The sequence below is a fragment of the Ranitomeya variabilis genome, chromosome 4 (genome assembly GCF_051348905.1).
Source record: "Ranitomeya variabilis isolate aRanVar5 chromosome 4, aRanVar5.hap1, whole genome shotgun sequence".
Lineage (NCBI taxonomy): Eukaryota > Metazoa > Chordata > Amphibia > Anura > Dendrobatidae > Ranitomeya > Ranitomeya variabilis.
Window position 1 is genome coordinate 577,016,489 of NC_135235.1, and position 17,822 is coordinate 577,034,310.

Genomic DNA, 17,822 nt, shown 5'->3' on the forward strand with positions numbered 1-17,822 from the left:
TGTACATAGGAAGCAGTATTATAGCAGTTATATTCTTGTACATAGGGGCAGTATTATAGTAGTTATATTCTTGTACATAGGGGCAGTATTATAGTAGTTATATTCTTGTACATAGGAGGCAATATTATAGTAGTTATATTCTTGTACATAGGGGCAGTATTATAGTAGTTATATTCTTGTATATAGGGAGCTGTATTATAGTAGTTATATTCTTGTACATAGGGAGCAGTATTATAGTAGTTATATTCTTGTACATAGGGAGCAGTATTATAGTAGTTATATTCTTGTAAATAGGAGGCAGTATAATAGTACAAATAATGTGAACACCCCTCGGGCCACAGATAGTCGGCTCTCCCATGAATTAAGGGATCCCTGATGTCTGGAAAGACTTGTAGTATAGAAAGATTCCACCAACAGAAATGTGCAATGGCCCATAAAAGGATCCCTTTTTTTAACACCTTTTTAAAATCCACAAACATTAAATAACCGCAGACACCTATCTGATAAGTGTCCTTATTTGATGCATACATATCCAAGCGCCATTATAATCTGTAAACATTAATAACTGCAGACAGTGTTTCTATAATCTTCTATATTTATTTTACAGGCTCCTTTGCTGGATCTCAGCACATTTCGGCAGTACTATAGCAGTGAGATCACCATGGATGGTTGTGTCCTACTTAAGCTGCAGGGGGAAACAATTGCACATGTCCTCTTGTAAATAAAATGTATTGTCCAGTTTTCACAAGCAAAAAATCCAGATTACAACCCTTGTAACTACACTAATGAGCCAGCCCACCCCTTCATACACTCGCACAACTCCCTCCCAAATGTGAGGTTTCTCTGCTGCAGGAAAGGGAATTAATTTTTATTTTTTTCCCCCTGAAATCGGGTAAAATAAAAATCAGCTTGTAACTTGTTTTAGCTTGAAAACCCCTAAAGTTCTCAGTGCCAGGACAGAGGCACTTGTGTGCTCCTCTGGCTGTAGGTCTGCGCCCAGGGAGCGATGAATGGTGCGGCACATCGTGCATGCGTCCAGCCAATGAACACTGCTTTATCTGAGTATAGTCTTGGTCAGCAGGACCAACCTGAGACTGGTCCTAAATTCTCCTTAAGAAACACATGCTGGTACAATGGCGGGGTGTATGGAGCCTGGATACTGACATTTATTTGAGCCCCCACCACCACTACATGCTCCTACACCCAACCTGAATTTAATGTCTTTATTGTTACTGTTTCTCATAGGATTCACTGTTACTAATGTATTATCCGGACAGTAAATCTGCTATCAATCAGACCTGCCAGTCGAGGTGTTGATGGCACAGCTTGGCATGGCAGTAGTGATACCGGCTGTTCATCAAGCCTTCCCATAGGAAAATGATCAATATTCAATCTCCTGCCCTGGATGGTGTAATGAAGCTCTTACCATGTGTCATCTCCATTCATGAATCACAGCAATCATCCCTGCATAACCCACCAGTCTGATCACTGGCTCCAAATCTGCCATCTTGAACACATAATCTGTTCTCCTCCTGAGCAGTTACATCCTTTATTAGGTTGGGGCTACATGAAGACTTTAGCTGCACAGCCACAATTTGCTGAGTGTCAATGCTACATTGCAGCGAAATACAAGTGAATACGGCAGTGCTGCGACAAGTAAGTTGCAAACAGTCTAATAACTCAAGTGGACCTTTTCAGTCATGGCTATTACAGCCCCCCTCAGGGTACCTGTTCTTCCCCCGAGTTACCTCCTGTATTATACTCCAGAGCTGCACTCACTATTCTGCTGGTGCAATCACTGTGTACATACATTACATTACTTATCCTGTACTGATCCTGAGTTACATCCTGTATTATACCCCAGAGCTGCAATCACTGTTCTGCTGGTGCAGTCACTGTGTACATACATTACATTACTTATCCTGTACTGATCCTGAGTTACATCCTGTATTATACTCCAGAGCTGCACTCACTATTCTGGTGGAGTCACTGTGTACATACATTCCATTACTTATCCTGTACTGATCCTGAGTTACATCCTGTATTATACTCCAGAGCTGCACTCACTATTCTGCTGGTGGAGTCACTGAGTAAATACATTCCATTACTTATCCTGAGTTACCTCTTGTATTATACTCCAGAGCTGCACTCGTTATTCTGCTGGTGCAGCCACGGTGTACATACATTACATTTTCTGACATTTCTACATGACATGCATGTAGCGGTGCAGATAGCAGGTATGTTCCATGCCATGCTGGAGAACCAGTGACCATGCGCAGGATCCTGGGGAACACTTATCACTAAGCTCCCTGAACATACAGTTAGGCTTGGAGCTGTGCGCTGGAGGCCGTGGCTTTATGCTTCTGATGGGGATATGTCTGTGGTATAATGACCTTTTGGAAATAAATGAGGCATAAACCATAATCCAGACCGCGCGACAGTAGTGATGGTGGCAAACATTGGTAACAGGGAGGTATGAGGTGCCACATTGATGGTCCTGGTAGCAAGTGTGACCCCAGTAGGGTCACAGATGGGGGCTTCCATGTTGTCTCCTTCTCATTGGCTGATACTTACAGGTAACTCTGCTTGAAGAGCAGGTGATTGGATTTTTCATTGACATGGTAGAGAGGGAATGGATCATATCCACCAATGAAATCAACTGAAAGAAATAAATGCTCAAAATAAAAGAAAAACCAATGACATGGGCATGCAGGAGGGAGAGAGAAAGGATGGGGAGGAGAAAAGGAGATGAATCAGTGAGGAGGAAGGCAAGGAATGGATGATGCAGGACCACTTAGAGGGCATCTCCATGGGCGTGCAATATATCACAACCGTGGCAGATGGTATGGGGCCCAACAGGAAAGGAAATACAGGGAGACCAGCTAAACAAGCACTTACTGATCATGGAGGACTAGGGCACCATCCCACTTTTTTATTATGAGGCCTCCTCGAGAATGAACTTTGTAAAATGCAAATGTGATGGGGTGGGTGCAAAATATGTCTGCCGATGGGGAAGGGGTATCATCAGGAGCGCATAACACCAGTCACACCATGTCATAGCGGCATGGAGATACCCATGGATTTATTAGCAGGAGTACCAGTGCCAATCCTAGGAGGCTGTAAGGCCTACATGTTTGGCCAATATAAGGCCTTTTGGGGGCAATCGGGCTCAAATTCCATTTTTACGGGAGTGGCTGACCATGTGATGTGTATGGGGGCTTCTCGACAAATGGTGTTGGGGGGAGATAACGATCGGCATGTTGACAAGCCCAATCCTCCTGTTCTAGAACTGTTTGGCAGCAGCTTTGTCCCCTCTGTCTACTGAAAATGTAGGAGCTCGTCTGTTCGATCATTCAGCTATCTGATGTGTAGGAGAGGTTTCCACTGCTATAATAGGACTTCAGTATCGGATCCGAGGGGGTTTGACCGCCGGCACTCCACCAATCAGCTGTTACTATATCCTGCAGTGTAAACAGCTCCACACTCTGTATAGTGGTCATTCCCGGTAATGCAGCTTTAATTAAAGAAACTGAGCTGCAGTAGCCAAAAGCAGCCACTAACGAAGGATGGCGCTGTGCTATTCCAGCTCTGTACAACGTTTAACAACCAGCGGAGCTGGAAACAGCCACCAGGATGGGATGACCGTTGTCAGACACCCACCTATCTCACACTGATCACCTAAAGATAGGACATGGATATCATAGTGGACAATCCCTTTAAGATTGGTATAGTATATTGTATATATTGGGTGCTAGGATTTACACCTATTTACCACGGATTGGCACTTGTATGCCATTACTAGCCCCCCTTTAGACAAGACTCAGTCGGCCATATTTCACGTTTCTGTGTACGGATGGCAATGCTCAGACAGACCGCAAGACTCCCGACTTCTCACCGATAAGGATTTATGTTCAGGTCGTGAGACCCGCGGTCTGTCCGAGCATTCTGGTCCATATACAAACCGTGAAATATGGCCGTCTAAACCCAACCTTACATTAATGCCCTAAACGGGACCAAAATCCTGACAATCTGGTAACACATCTCAGTAACTAGAAGGGTCCTGGGAATATAAATCGTATCTGTACGACATGTTAGATAGGGCAGCTCCGTCACTGTCAGACCTTAATGATGCCATTGCTGCCTGCGCTGGCAGGGGGTGGGAAGGCATTAGAGGTCTGCGTCCACACCGCTGCCGATTCCTCTCTGCGGGGATCGGTATTGATAGGATTTGTCATTGCACGGGAAAGAAAAATGGATGCAAAAATGTTCATTAACCTGGATTTCTCCACGTTCCATGGCACCGAATGGTTAACAGCTTGTGTCACCCACATGACCCAGATTCCTACTAATGATGAGTCCCAGTGTAGGAGAGGGGGTGGGGGTTGTAAGTGAGGGGAGCAGGCGAGGAGGAGAGCACTCAGTACAGGAGGGATTATACAGGGTTAACAGAAGGGCTGGACACAGTGGCGGCTACCCCCACAGTTATATTCTCATACATAAGAAGCAGTATTATAATAGTTATATTATTGTGCATAGGGGCAGTATTATAGTAGTTATATTCTTGTACATAAAGACAGTATTATAGCAGTTATATTCTTGTACATAAAGACAGTATTATAGTAGTTATATTCTTGTACATGGGGGCAGTATTATAGTAGTTATATTCTTGTACATAGGGACAGTATTATAGTAGTTATATTCTTGTACATGGGGGCAGTATTATAGTAGTTATATTCTGGAATATAGGGGAAGTATTATAGTAGTTATATTCTTGTACATAGGGGGCAGTATTATAGTAGTTATATTCCTCTACATAGGGGGCAGTATTATAGTAGTTATATTCTTGTAAATACCGGGTAGTATTATAGTAGTTATATTCTTGTATATAGGGGGCAGTATTATAGTAGTTATATTCTTGTACATAGAGGCAGTATTATAGTAGTTATATTCTTGTATATAGGGGAAGTATTATAGTAGTTATATTCTTGTATATAGGGGAAGTGTTGTGAATTCCGTTCTTGAACTCCCTCCTGTGGTCGTGAATGATACTTCGGCGAGTTCTGTCCATGGACTCCCTCTGGTGGCTGTGAGTGGAACTGCTGGTTCTGAGGTTGCTTGCTCCCTCAGCTGCCCTCGTTTGCGGCTAGACTGGCTTCTCTATTTAACTCCACTCAGATCGTTACTCCATGCCAGCTGTCAATGTATTAGCACTGGTTCAGATCTCTCTCGGATCTTTCTGATGACCTGTCTACTCCAGCGAAGCTAAGTCCCTGCTAGTTCATTTTGTTGTTCATTTTGTACTGAATATATTTCTTAGTACTTGCTAAGTTCTAGTCCAGCTTGCTAACATGATATTGCCTTGCTAGCTGGAAGCTCTGGGTTGCAGAGTGGCACCTCCGCACCGTGAGTCGGTGCGGGGGTCTTTTTGCACACTCTGTGTGGCTTTTTGTAGCTTTTTGTGCTGACCGCATAGATCCCTTTCCTATCCTCAGTCTATCTAGTAAGTCTGGCCTCCTTTGCTGAAACCTGTTTCATCCCTGTGTTTGTGACTTTCCTCTTAACTCACAGTTAATATATGTGGGGGGCTGCCTTTACATTTTGGGGAATTTCTCTGAGGCAAGGTAACGCTTATTTTCCTATCTTTAGGGGTAGTTAGCTCTTAGGCTGTGAAGAGGCGTCTAGGGAGAGTTAGGTACGCTCCACAGCTATTTCTAGTGTGTGTGTTACAGGATTAGGATTTGCGGTCAGCAGAGTTCCACTTCCCAGAGCTCGTCCTGTCTTCTAGTTTAACCATCAGGTCATTCCAGGTGCACCTAACCACCAGGTCCATAACAGGGAAGTATTATAGTAGTTATATTCTTGTACATATTGGGCAGTATTATAGTAGTTATATTCTTGTATATAGGGGCAATATTATAGCAGTTATATTCTTGTACATAGGGGGCAGTATTATAGTTATATTCTTGTACATAGGGGGCAGTATTATAGTAGTAATATTCTTGTACATAGGGGCAGTATTATAGTAGTTATATTCTTGTATATAGGGGAAGTATTATAGTAGTTATATTCTTGTATATAGTGGCAGTATTATAGTAGATATATTCTTGTACATAGGAGGCAGTATTATAGTAGTTATATTCTTGTACATAGGGGCAGTATTATAGTAGTTATATTCTTGTATATAGGGGCAGTATTATAGTAGTTTTATTCTTGTACATAGGAGGCTGTATTATAGTAGTTATATTCTTGTACATAGGGGGCAGTATTATAGTAGTTATATTCTTGTACATAGGGGCAGTATTTATAGGAGTTATATTCTTGTACATAGGGGTAGTATTATAATAGTTATATTCTTGTAAATAGGGGGCAGTATTATAGTAGTTATATTTTTGTATATAGGGGAAGTATTATAGTAGTTATATTCTTGTACATAGGGGCAGTATTATAGCAGTTATATTCTTGTTTATGGAGGCAGTATTATAGTAGTTATATTCTTTTACATAGGGGCAGTATTATAGTCGTTATATTCTTTAATATAGGGGAAGGAAGTATTATAGTAGTTATATTCTTGCATATAAGGGGTAGTATTATAGTAGTTATATTCTTGTACATAGGGGCAGTATTATAGTGGTTATATTCTTGTATATGGAGGCAGTATTATAGTAGTTATATTCTTATGCATAAAGGGCAGTATTATAGTAGTTATATTCTTATGCATAAAGGGCAGTATTATAGTAGTTATATTCTTATGCATAAAGGGCAGTATTATAGTAGTTATATTTTTGTATATAGAAGGTAGTATTATACTAGCTACATTCTTGTATATAGGGGCAGTATTATAGTAGTTATATTCCTGTATATAGGTGGTAGTATTATAGTAGTTATATTCTTGTATATAGGGGCAGTATTATAGTAGTTATATTCTTGTACATAGGAGGCAGTATTATAGTAGTTATATTCTTGTACATAGGGCAATATTATAGTGGTTATATTCTTGTATATGGAGGCAGTATAATAGTAGTTATGTTGTTGTACATAGGGGCAGTATAATAGTAGTTATATTCTTGTACAGAGGGAGCAGTATTATAGTAGTTATATTCTTGTACATAGGGGGCAGTATTATAGTAGATATATTCTTGTATATAGGGTCAGTATTATAGTAGTTCTAGTCTTGTACATGGGGGCAGTATTATAGTAGTTATATTGTTGTATATAGGGGCAGTATTATAGCAGTGATTTTCCTGCACATGGGCAGTATTATTAAACTTTTCTTAACAATGGACAAATCTTAACTTTACTACATAATTATAACTGTTGCTGGAGAGATGTTGAAAAATTATGGCAAAACTGACAATGAGTGACAGTGGTTGCTGTGAGGGAGGGGGTGTTACACTGTGGCCTTTGGTTCGACTCTGACCAGGTCACCATCTGCAAGTAGTTTATATGTTCTAATTGCATCTGCAGGAATTTCCCTTGGGTCTCCTGCTCTTCCCTCCGTATAATGACAGGTTAATTGGCTTTCCATAAAATTGGGGTAACTCAATGACCTGATACATTCTGCACAGGAAGATTGTGATGTGTGTGGTGTTCCAGCATATGTAAGATAATGCAGAATAATGAGGATGATTACAGTATAAGGCCGGCGTCACACTCGGCGTAAGACAATACGGTCCGTTTTTTACGTCCGTACTACGGCCGTAATACGGAGAAATGTTCCCAAAATAGTGATCCGTAGTCAGGGTGTGTCAGCGTATTTTGCGCATGGCATCCTCCGTATGTAATCCGTATGGCATCCGTACTGCGAGATTTTCGCGCAGGCTTGCAAAACCAACATCTAATGGATTTATGTGCTCAAATGTTCATTAAAACATATATACAGTATATATATATATATATATATGCCATTGAGACACATATATATATATTCTGTATTTAGATTTCATTCAGCGCGATATCTGTGAACAGCCGGTAATTCAATTGCCGGCTTTTCATTTCTCCTGCACAAACCCGACAGGATATGAGACATGGTTTACATACAGTAAACCATCTCATATCCCCATTTTTTTTGCATATTCCACACTACTAATGTTAGTAGTGTGTATGTGCAAAATTTCAGCGCTGTAGCTGCTGAGATAAAGGGTTAAATGGCGGAAAAAATTGGCGTGGGCTCCCGCGCAATTTTCTCCGCCAGAATGGTAAAGCCAGTGACTGAGGGCAGATATTAATAGCCAGGAGAGGGTCCATGGTTATTGCCCCCCCCCCGTGGCTAAAAACATCTGCCCCCAGCCACCCCAGAAAAGGCACATCTGGAAGATGCGCCTATTCTGGCACTTGGCCACTCTCTTCCCACTCCCTGTAGCGGTGGGATATGGGGTAATGAAGGGTTAATGCCACCTTGCTATTGGAAGGTGACATTAAGCCAGATTAATAATGGAGAGGCGTCAATTATGACACCTATCCATTATTAATCCAATTGTTGGAAAGGGTTAAAAAACACACACACACACATGATTAAAAAGGATTTTAATGAAATAAACACAGCGGTTGTTGTAATAATTTATTGTTCTCGCAATCCATTTCCAGGCCCTCGCTTGGCAAAACAATAAACACACAAGATACATACCTTCTGATGTCAGATCACGTCCCACGAAGTAATCCATCTGAAGGGGTTAACTAATATTACAGGCAGAGCTGCGATAAACCACTCGCTCGTGCCTGTAATCCCCGGGTGCTGAAAGGAAAGCAGTGATCTGTACTTACATTGAGTCGCGGTGAGGCGCCCTCTGGTGGATGTTCTCATGAACTGCAGCCTGGGAACTTTTTCCCACGCTCCAGGTCATATGAGGACATCCACCAGGGGGCGCATCACCGCGACTGAAGGAAATGTAGGTCATTGACCTACATTTCATTCATTCGCCGGGGGATTACAGGCACGGAGCACAGCTGCATTTAGCAGGGCTCCTGCCTGTAATATTAGTTAACCCCTTCAGATGGATTACATCGTGTGACGTGATCTGACATCAGAAGGTATGTATATTGTGCGTTTATTATTTTGCCAAGCGAGGGTTTGCAAATGGATTGCGAGAACAATAAATTATTACAACAACCGCTGTGTTTATTTCATTAAAATCCTTTTTAATCATGTGTGTGTGTTTTTTTAACCCTTTCCTACAATTGGATTAATAATGAATAGGTGTCATAATTGACGCCTCTCCATTATTAATCTGGCTTAATGTCACCTTCCAATAGCAAGGTGACATTAACCCTTCATTACCCCATATCCCACCGCTACAGGGAGTGGGAAGAGAGTGGCCAAGTGCCAGAATAGGCGCATCTTCCAGATGTGCCTTTTCTGGGGTGGCTGGGGGCAGATGTTTATAGCCACGGGGGGGCCAATAACCATGGACCCTCTCCTGGCTATTAATATCTGCCCTCAGTCACTGGCTTTACCACTCTGGCGGAGAAAATTGCGCGGGAGCCCACGCCAATTTTTTCCGCCATTTAACCCTTTATTTTAGCAGCTACAGTGCCCAAATTTTGCACATACACACTATTAACATTAGTAGTGTGGAATATGCAAAAAAAATGGGGATATGAGATGGTTTACTGTATGTAAACCATGTGTCATATCATGTCGGGTTTGTGAAGGAGAAGGAAAAAGCCGGCAATTGAATTACCGACTTTTCACTAACACCGCTGCGTATTTCTCGCAAGTCACACTGCAGGTCCGTGTGGAATCCGTATTTTTCTCGCCCCCATAGACTTTCATTGGCGTATTATTAGCGCAATACGCTGACAAACGCAGCATGCTGCGATTTTGTACGGCCGTAGAAAGCCGTATAATACTGAACCGTAATATACGGCAGATAGGAGCAGCCCCATTGAGAATAATTGTGCCGTATGTAATGCGAGTTTTACGGACGTAGTTTCTGCGCTCTTACGTCCGTAAAACTCGCCAGTGTGACGCCGGCCTTATAGTCAGCACACTGGCAGCACTGCACCCATGGATTCATATACAGTTGGCAGCATATCTGCCCTGTATATAGGAAATGTATTGGTTTACCAATCTTTCATAAGCTTACGTATGTGTTATGAATTCCCATGAAGTGACCCAAGTGTGTCTGGTACCCAAGATGAGGAAATTAGATTGAACGCACAATAGGGCAATAACCTTAGCGAATCAATGTACACTCAAATTTCATGTCTATAAGATTATTACTAAAGAAACTGAATAAACAATAAGAAGAACAGAGAACGTGATGTTTTTTCCCACCCAGCAGGGGCATACAAATCATAGCATAGAACCTCATCGCAAAATTAGGAATGGGCTTTATTCTCCTAGTAAAGTTCTATCCACAACTTTATTAAAGTTAATATCCACCGTTTTGATTTTATGATGTAAATTGGTGCGTTTTTCTGCCTTCTAATTAATTATATAATTCTGGTTGCATGTGGCCACCACTAGGGGGAGCTAGATTCATATGGATTCTTACAGGCATTAGACTCAGAGTCCTTTACATTTGAATGTAGTGAGCTCCCTCTAGTGGTAGCTACAGGGAATTGCGTAGACAGCATCATGGTAAGCAGGGGAAGCAATTCAGTGCTGACTGACAACCACAGTAGACTGCATAGAAATTGCATGTCCTGCCACTATGCCATCAATGCCCCTGCCACCTGGTGCCTTGCCCTTGGCAAAGGAAAATAACCTGGCAGTTTTTCTAACTAGGGCCTTTATGATGTGGAAGGTTATATTTGATCCATGTCTTATTTAAGTAAAGATTAGTCACTGTGCAATTAATATCATGTCTGAAATACTTTGTTTTCTCACTCTACCATTTTTAAGATCCATGCTTACTGTCAGTGAATTGAAACATTATTACTACAGCAAATTCCTGCCCTATTAGTTTATTAGTTTGCTACAATTAAAAGTGGTGAGAAGTTGGATCACATACGATGCCAGAAAGTTGTAAAACCTCAAGTCCCTCAAGGAAAGTTATGTAATTATATATTGTCCTATTATTATTATACAGTACATTATTATACGTTATTATACGTACTATACTATTATGGGACCCCGGCACAAGGAAGAGGAGGTAACGTGAGCAGAAAGATCCACAGAATGTTCAGGAGAGAAGGTTTATTAGAGGAGGGTCAGCGTCAGGTGACATTTTACAATAGCGATTTTAGGGCCCCTTCTGCTGCATCAGTGGAGGCGGCTCTGTCCTCCCATCAGTAGCAGTACAATGACTACACCTGAGCCGGTGACAGCCATCACTTCCATCCGTAGCTCTGGGAATAAAAACTACTTATATATCAGGATATACTCACAGCTGTCCTCTTCCTCCGTGAACACACTGGTGACGTAACAGGCATACACAAATCCAAGGAGCTGACAAAAAGACAAGGCGCAGTATTATAGTAGTTATATTATTATACATAAGGGCAATATTATAGCAGTTATATTCTTATACATAAAGGCAGAATTATAGTAGTTATATTATTATACATAGGGGTCAGTATTATAGTAGCTATATTCTTGTACATGGGGGGCAGTATTATAGTAGTTATATTCTTGTACATAGGGGCAGTATTATAGTAGTTATATTCTTGTACATGGGGGTCAGTATTATAGTAGTTATATTCTTGTACATAGGGAGCAGTATTATAGTAGTTATATTCTTGTACATAGGGGCAGTATTATAGTAGTTATATTCTTGTACATAGAGGCAGTATTATAGTAGTTATATTCTTGTACATAGAGGTGCAGTATTATAGTAGTTATATTCTTGTACATAGGTGCAGTATTATAGTAGTTATATCCTTGTACATAGAGGCAGTATTATAGTAGTTATATTCTTGCACATAGGGGCAGTATTATAGTAGTTATATTCTTGTACATAGGGGCAGTATTATAGTAGTTATATTCTTGTACATAGAGGCTGTATTATAATAGTTATATTCTTGTACATAGGAGGCAGTATTATAGTAGTTATATTCTTGTACATAGGGGCAGTATTATAGTAGTTATATTCTTGTACATAGGGGCAGTATTATAGTAGTTATATTCTTGTACATAGGGGGCAGTATTATAGTAGTTATATTCTTGTACATAGGGGCAGTATTATAGTAGTTATATTCTTGTACATAGAGGACAGTATTATAGCAGTTATATTCTTGTACATAGGAGCAGTATTATAGTAGTTATATTCTTGCACATAGGGGCAGTATTATAGTAGTTATATTCTTGTACATAGGGGCAGTATTATAGTAGTTATATTCTTGTACATAGAGGCTGTATTATAGTAGTTATATTCTTGTACATAGGGGCAGGATTATAGTAGTTATATTCTTGCACATAGGGGCAGTATTATAGTAGTTATATTCTTGTACATAGGGGGCAGTATTATAGTAGTTATATTCTTGTACATAGGAGCAGTATTATAGTAGTTATATTCTTGTACATAGGGGGCAGTATTATAGTAGTTATATTCTTGTACATAGAGGCTGTATTATAATAGTTATATTCTTGTACATAGAGGCTGTATTATAATAGTTATATTCTTGTACATAGGAGGCAGTATTATAGTAGTTATATTCTTGTACATAGGGGCAGTATTATAGTAGTTATATTCTTGTACATAGGAGCAGTATTATAGCAGTTATATTCTTGTACATAGAGGGCAGTATTATAGCAGTTATATTCTTGTACATAGGAGCAGTATTATAGTAGTTATATTCTTGTACATAGGGGGCAGTATTATAGTAGTTATATTCTTGTACATGAGGTCAGTATTATAGTAGTTATATTCTCATACATTTTGTTTTACCATGTAACCCGGGAATGTTTACCAGTTCATTTAGATTAACTGAAATTGCCCTGTAATATATTTCCGTCTGTGCTGATGCCTGCAGATGAAATCCAATATTTTGTAATTAAAACAAGCTGGGAACGTGGCAGAAATATGCAGGGAAAGTGGCTCGAGCAGCAGGAATTCCTGACCCTGCACAGCTGGATGTGGGGATGACAGGGCATCGGCTGAGGAATGTTTCGGAGACAGGAGGTGTCAGGGAGGGGAGCTGGTAGGAGTCTTGAGCAGTGCACAGTGCACATATAGAAAGGTCACAGGCAGCGGGGGTTGTTTGCAGGGCAATGTACAGGGCAGGACGACTATTACACTAATAAATGAAGTTAAACAGGAGGAGTCTGGACGCCCTTTATGCCAGTGTTAGCATGAGATAGAATCATGAGCCATCTTTCTTCTGGGCACTCACTAGTTGTCTAATAAAGGTCTATTCACACTCATTGTACATGTCCAGACATTTGGCTTATCCTCTTGTTATTGGGAAATATGTTATGTGATTAAAGTGATTCCCACTACAGGATGGGGGGTAACAATAACCCACCTTTCCTAGAATGTACGAGGTTCGGGGGTAATTAGGATTCCCCGACCTCAGTAACGCAGTAAGATAAGTCTTGTGTCTCTATCCAGGGGCGGACATATCATTGGCACACCCTGTGGGGCCGCACAGGGGCCAAAGAGGTAAAGGGGCCCATTTATACCTCTAAAGCAGGGGGGAGTTGTGCATTATTAGGAGCTATAGGGTTCCAGAGGGCCCATTTACTGTTCTTGCACAGGGGCCTCTCCTGTGTCCAGCACAGGCTTTATTATCTAGGGTCTGTAGCAGTTACAGAAAGGGCCAAAAGCAATGAGGGTCCGAGGCGCGTCCGGCTTCTTCCCCATTCCTCTGGCCAAGGATGCACAAGTGATGAAAAATGATGCACTCTATCACACACTCCCTTTTCTGAGAAGTACCTATAGTTGTGTTCATCCTGGGCCTCCTGGTTCATTATTAATGCAAAGTATATACTACTGCACTGATAAGTTTCATTCATCTATGTGCTGATTATATAGAAGAAAAAAAAAAGATTTTGAAAATTCACGACAGCAAGCATTTTTTTTTGCAGTACATAATGGGCAGCACGGTAGCTCAGTGGTTAGCACTGTGTGGTGGCTCAGTGGTTAGCACAGTATTGCGGCTCAGTGGTTAGCACTGTATGGCAGCTCAGTGGTTAGCACAGTATGGCGACTCAGTGGTTAGCACTGTATGGTGGCTGAGTAGTTAGCACTATATGGTGGTTCAGTGGTTATCACTGTATGGCGGCTCAGTGGTTAGCACTGTATGGCAGCTCAGTGGTTAGCAATGTATGGTGGCTCAGTGGTTAGCACTGTATGGTGGCTCAGTGGTTAGCACTGTATGGTGGCTCAGTGGTTAGCACTGAAGCTTTGCAGCGCTGAGGTTCTGGGTTCGAATCCCTCCAAGGACAACATCTGCTAGGAGTCTGTATGTTCTGCCCGTGTTTGCGTGGGTTTCCTCCGGGGTCTCTGCTTTTCCCCCACACTCCAAAGACATACTGATAGGGAATCTAGACTGTGATCCCCGATGGGGACAGCGATGATGTCTGTAAAGTGATATGATATGATGGCGCTATTTAAGCAAATGGTGATTTCAATGTTGCATGTCGCCGTCTTTAGCAGTAAATATCTGTAGCGCTCGCATTGCTGCTGTTTTTGCAATCCAGTCTGCTATTGACAAAAGTGACATTTGGTGGGGTCCTCATCTGTTCCCATTCATTTTGCAGTGTGCCAGCTCTGGGCGGTGTCCTCAGCCGAGGTGCAGATTGGGAGGCATCCGAAACACAAAGGCAAAAGCGGGGGAGGGGTGGCAGCTACAGGGAGCGGGGTATTCTAGATTATTAGTCTGTGAATAATTCATCAGGGCGGCTGACGAGCATAGAACAAGGGATGGAAAGATGTGAAAGAAAATGCTTAATAACTAAAAACAAAGCAAAAGGGAACAAAGAGGAGAAAAAATAAAATGTTCCCATGAACTACAAGGAGAAAGCATTTTTCAATTGCCATCCGATAATGATGGATTTTATTCGATCTGCTATTCTCCATATTTAGGGTATCATTGCAATATCAGTAGGGGAACCGGTGCCCCCGCCCTGGTGCAGGGTTGTGATATTGTACCATCCACGTGTCGGGGTCAGGAGGATATTTGCTGACAACACCCAAAGGCAGCCGTGAGCCCAGACGTACGGTTGTCATCCTTCTTACCACAGCTCCTGAATGGTCAATAAACATGTAGTTAACGTGGGACATCTCTTGTTGGATCCGTCTCCAAAACTGTGCTGTTCAAAGCAGTTTCTTAGATTTATGAACCAGGAAGCTCAGGTTGAACCCCATTATTGGTCCTGCTCTGATAAAAGAGTGTTTGATCCTGATCTGTAATGCTTGCAGGTACAAAAGCTGTATGGGGAACATAAGATTAATCTTACCGTCAGCAGTATCTGTGTGGCACTGTGTAACACCTCAATGTACTGGTATTCTATGGCACATCCAACCACTGAGACGTAAGAGTGACTTTCCAATCCGGGCATGCCAGTAACGGGAGACTCTTTCCGCACACATCCTGGACCGTGCTCACTCCACCAAGACTGATGCTGAGACACGTGAAATGTGAGGAGGTCACTGTCCTGTAAGTGGTAAAAATATGGGAATGGTCAGAATATATCCAGTTATATTGGCCAAAGCAAAAGCATTGACCAGTGCCAGCCACAATATCTGCCACACTACCCGTAGTCATCTACCGTTTCCTAGACACAGTGCCACCTGTCATCCAGTGTCTGTCATAGACCCTCTAGTCATCCATCTCCCAATGACCAGTGCCAGCCACAGTGCCCTCAATATCTGCCACACTACCAGTAGTCATATACCATGTCCCAGACACAGTGCCAGCTGTCATCCAGTGTCGACAGTGTTTGTCATAGATCCTCTGGTCATCCCATCTCCCAATGACCAGTGCCAGCCACAGTGCCCTCAATATCTGCCACACTACCCGTAGTCATCTACCGTTTCCTAGACACAGTGCCACCTGTCATCCAGTGTCGCCAGTGTTTGTCATAGACCCTCTAGACATCCATCTCCCAATGACCAGTGCCAGCCACAGTGCCCTCAATATCTGCCACACTACCAGTAGTCATCTACCATGTCCCAGACACAGTGCCACCTGTCATCCAGTGTCTGTCATAGACCCTCTAGTCATCCATCTCCCAATGACCAGTGCCAGCCACAGTGCCCTCAATATCTGCCACACTACCAGTAGTCATATACCATGTCCCAGACACAGTGCCAGCTGTCATCCAGTGTCGACAGTGTTTGTCATAGATCCTCTGGTCATCCCATCTCCCAATGACCAGTGCCAGCCACAGTGCCCTCAATATCTGCCACACTACCCGTAGTCATCTACCGTTTCCTAGACACAGTGCCACCTGTCATCCAGTGTCGCCAGTGTTTGTCATAGACCCTCTAGACATCCATCTCCCAATGACCAGTGCCAGCCACAGTGCCCTCAATATCTGCCACACTACCCGTAGTCATCTACCATGTCCCAGACACAGTGCCACCTGTCATCCAGTGTCGACAGTGTTTGTCATAGATCCTCTGGTCATCCCATCTCCCAATGACGAGTGCCTGCCACAGTGCCCTCAATATCTGCCACACTACCCGTAGTCATCTACCGTTTCCTAGACACAGTGCCACCTGTCATCCAGTGTCGCCAGTGTTTGTCATAGACCCTCTAGACATCCATCTCCCAATGACCAGTGCCAGCCACAGTGCCCTCAATATCTGCCACACTACCCGTAGTCATCTACTATGTCCCAGACACAGTGCCACCTGTCATCCAGTGTCGACAGTGTTTGTCATAGATCCTCTGGTCATCCCATCTCCCAATGACGAGTGCCTGCCACAGTGCCCTCAATATCTGCCACACTACCCGTAGTCATCTACCGTGTCCCAGACACAGTGCCACCTGTCATCCAGTGTCACCAGTGCTTGTCATAGACCCTCTAGACATCCATCTCCCAATGACCAGTGCCAGCCACAGTGCCCTCAATATCTGCCACACTACTAGTAGTCATCTACCATGTCCCAGACACAGTGCCACCTGTCATCCAGTGTCGCCAGTGTTTGTCATAGATCCTCTGGTCATCCCATCTCCCAATGACCAGTGCCAGCCATAGTGCCCTCAATATCTGCCACACTACCCGTAGTCATCTACCGTTTCCTAGACACAGTGCCACCTGTCATCCAGTGTCGCCAGTGCCTGTCATAGACCCTCTAGTCATCCATCTCCCAATGACCAGTGCCAGCCACAGTGCCCTCAATATCTGCCACACTACCAGTAGTCATCTACCGTGTCCTAGACACAGTGCCACCTGTCATCAGTGTCGCCAGTGTTTGTCATAGACCCTCTAGTCATCCATCTCCCAATGACCAGTGCCAGCCACAGTGCCCTCAATATTTGCCACACTACCCGTAGTCATCTACCGAGTCCTAGACACAGTACCACCTGTAATCCAGCGTCGCCAGTGTTTGTCATAGTTCCTCTGGTCATCCCATCTCCCAATGATCAGTGCCAGCCACAGTGCCCTCAATGTCACAATAATCCACTATGCCCTCACCCATAATGCCACCTTTCAGTCAACGTCCCTTATGCTTGCCATACTTACTGTAGTCATCGCATCCCCCATCATTCACAGTACCCTCAATAACTGCCACAGTTCCCAAGTTCCTGTAGTCACCCACTGTGCTCGTGGCCAGCCACAGTGCCCTCAATATCTGCTAGTCATCCACTGTGCCCCCAGCCACAATGTCACCCATCACTCAGTGTCCATGGTGCTTGTCCTCTAGTTATCCCATCCATTATTGAAGAGTGCCAGCCACAGTCACCCATTGTGCCCCCTTCACAATGCCATC

At 42.9% G+C, this 17,822-nt stretch overlaps 1 protein-coding gene across 2 annotated transcripts in view; it reads right to left on the minus strand.

Moving 5' to 3' along the window:
• NKAIN4 (sodium/potassium transporting ATPase interacting 4) overlaps window positions 1-17,822 on the minus strand; it is a 51,951-nt gene that overhangs the window by 775 nt on the left and 33,354 nt on the right. Inside the window, exons 4-6 of one of the 2 annotated variants that reach the window (XM_077252915.1) lie at window positions 15,341-15,538; window positions 11,329-11,389; window positions 2,575-2,659 (exon numbers count right to left, since the gene is read on the minus strand). In XM_077252915.1, the coding sequence (XP_077109030.1) occupies window positions 2,575-2,659; window positions 11,329-11,389; window positions 15,341-15,538 (344 nt within the window). The remainder of the gene's footprint in view (window positions 1-2,574; window positions 2,660-11,328; window positions 11,390-15,340; window positions 15,539-17,822) is intronic. The other variant, XM_077252916.1, reaches the window with a different exon arrangement.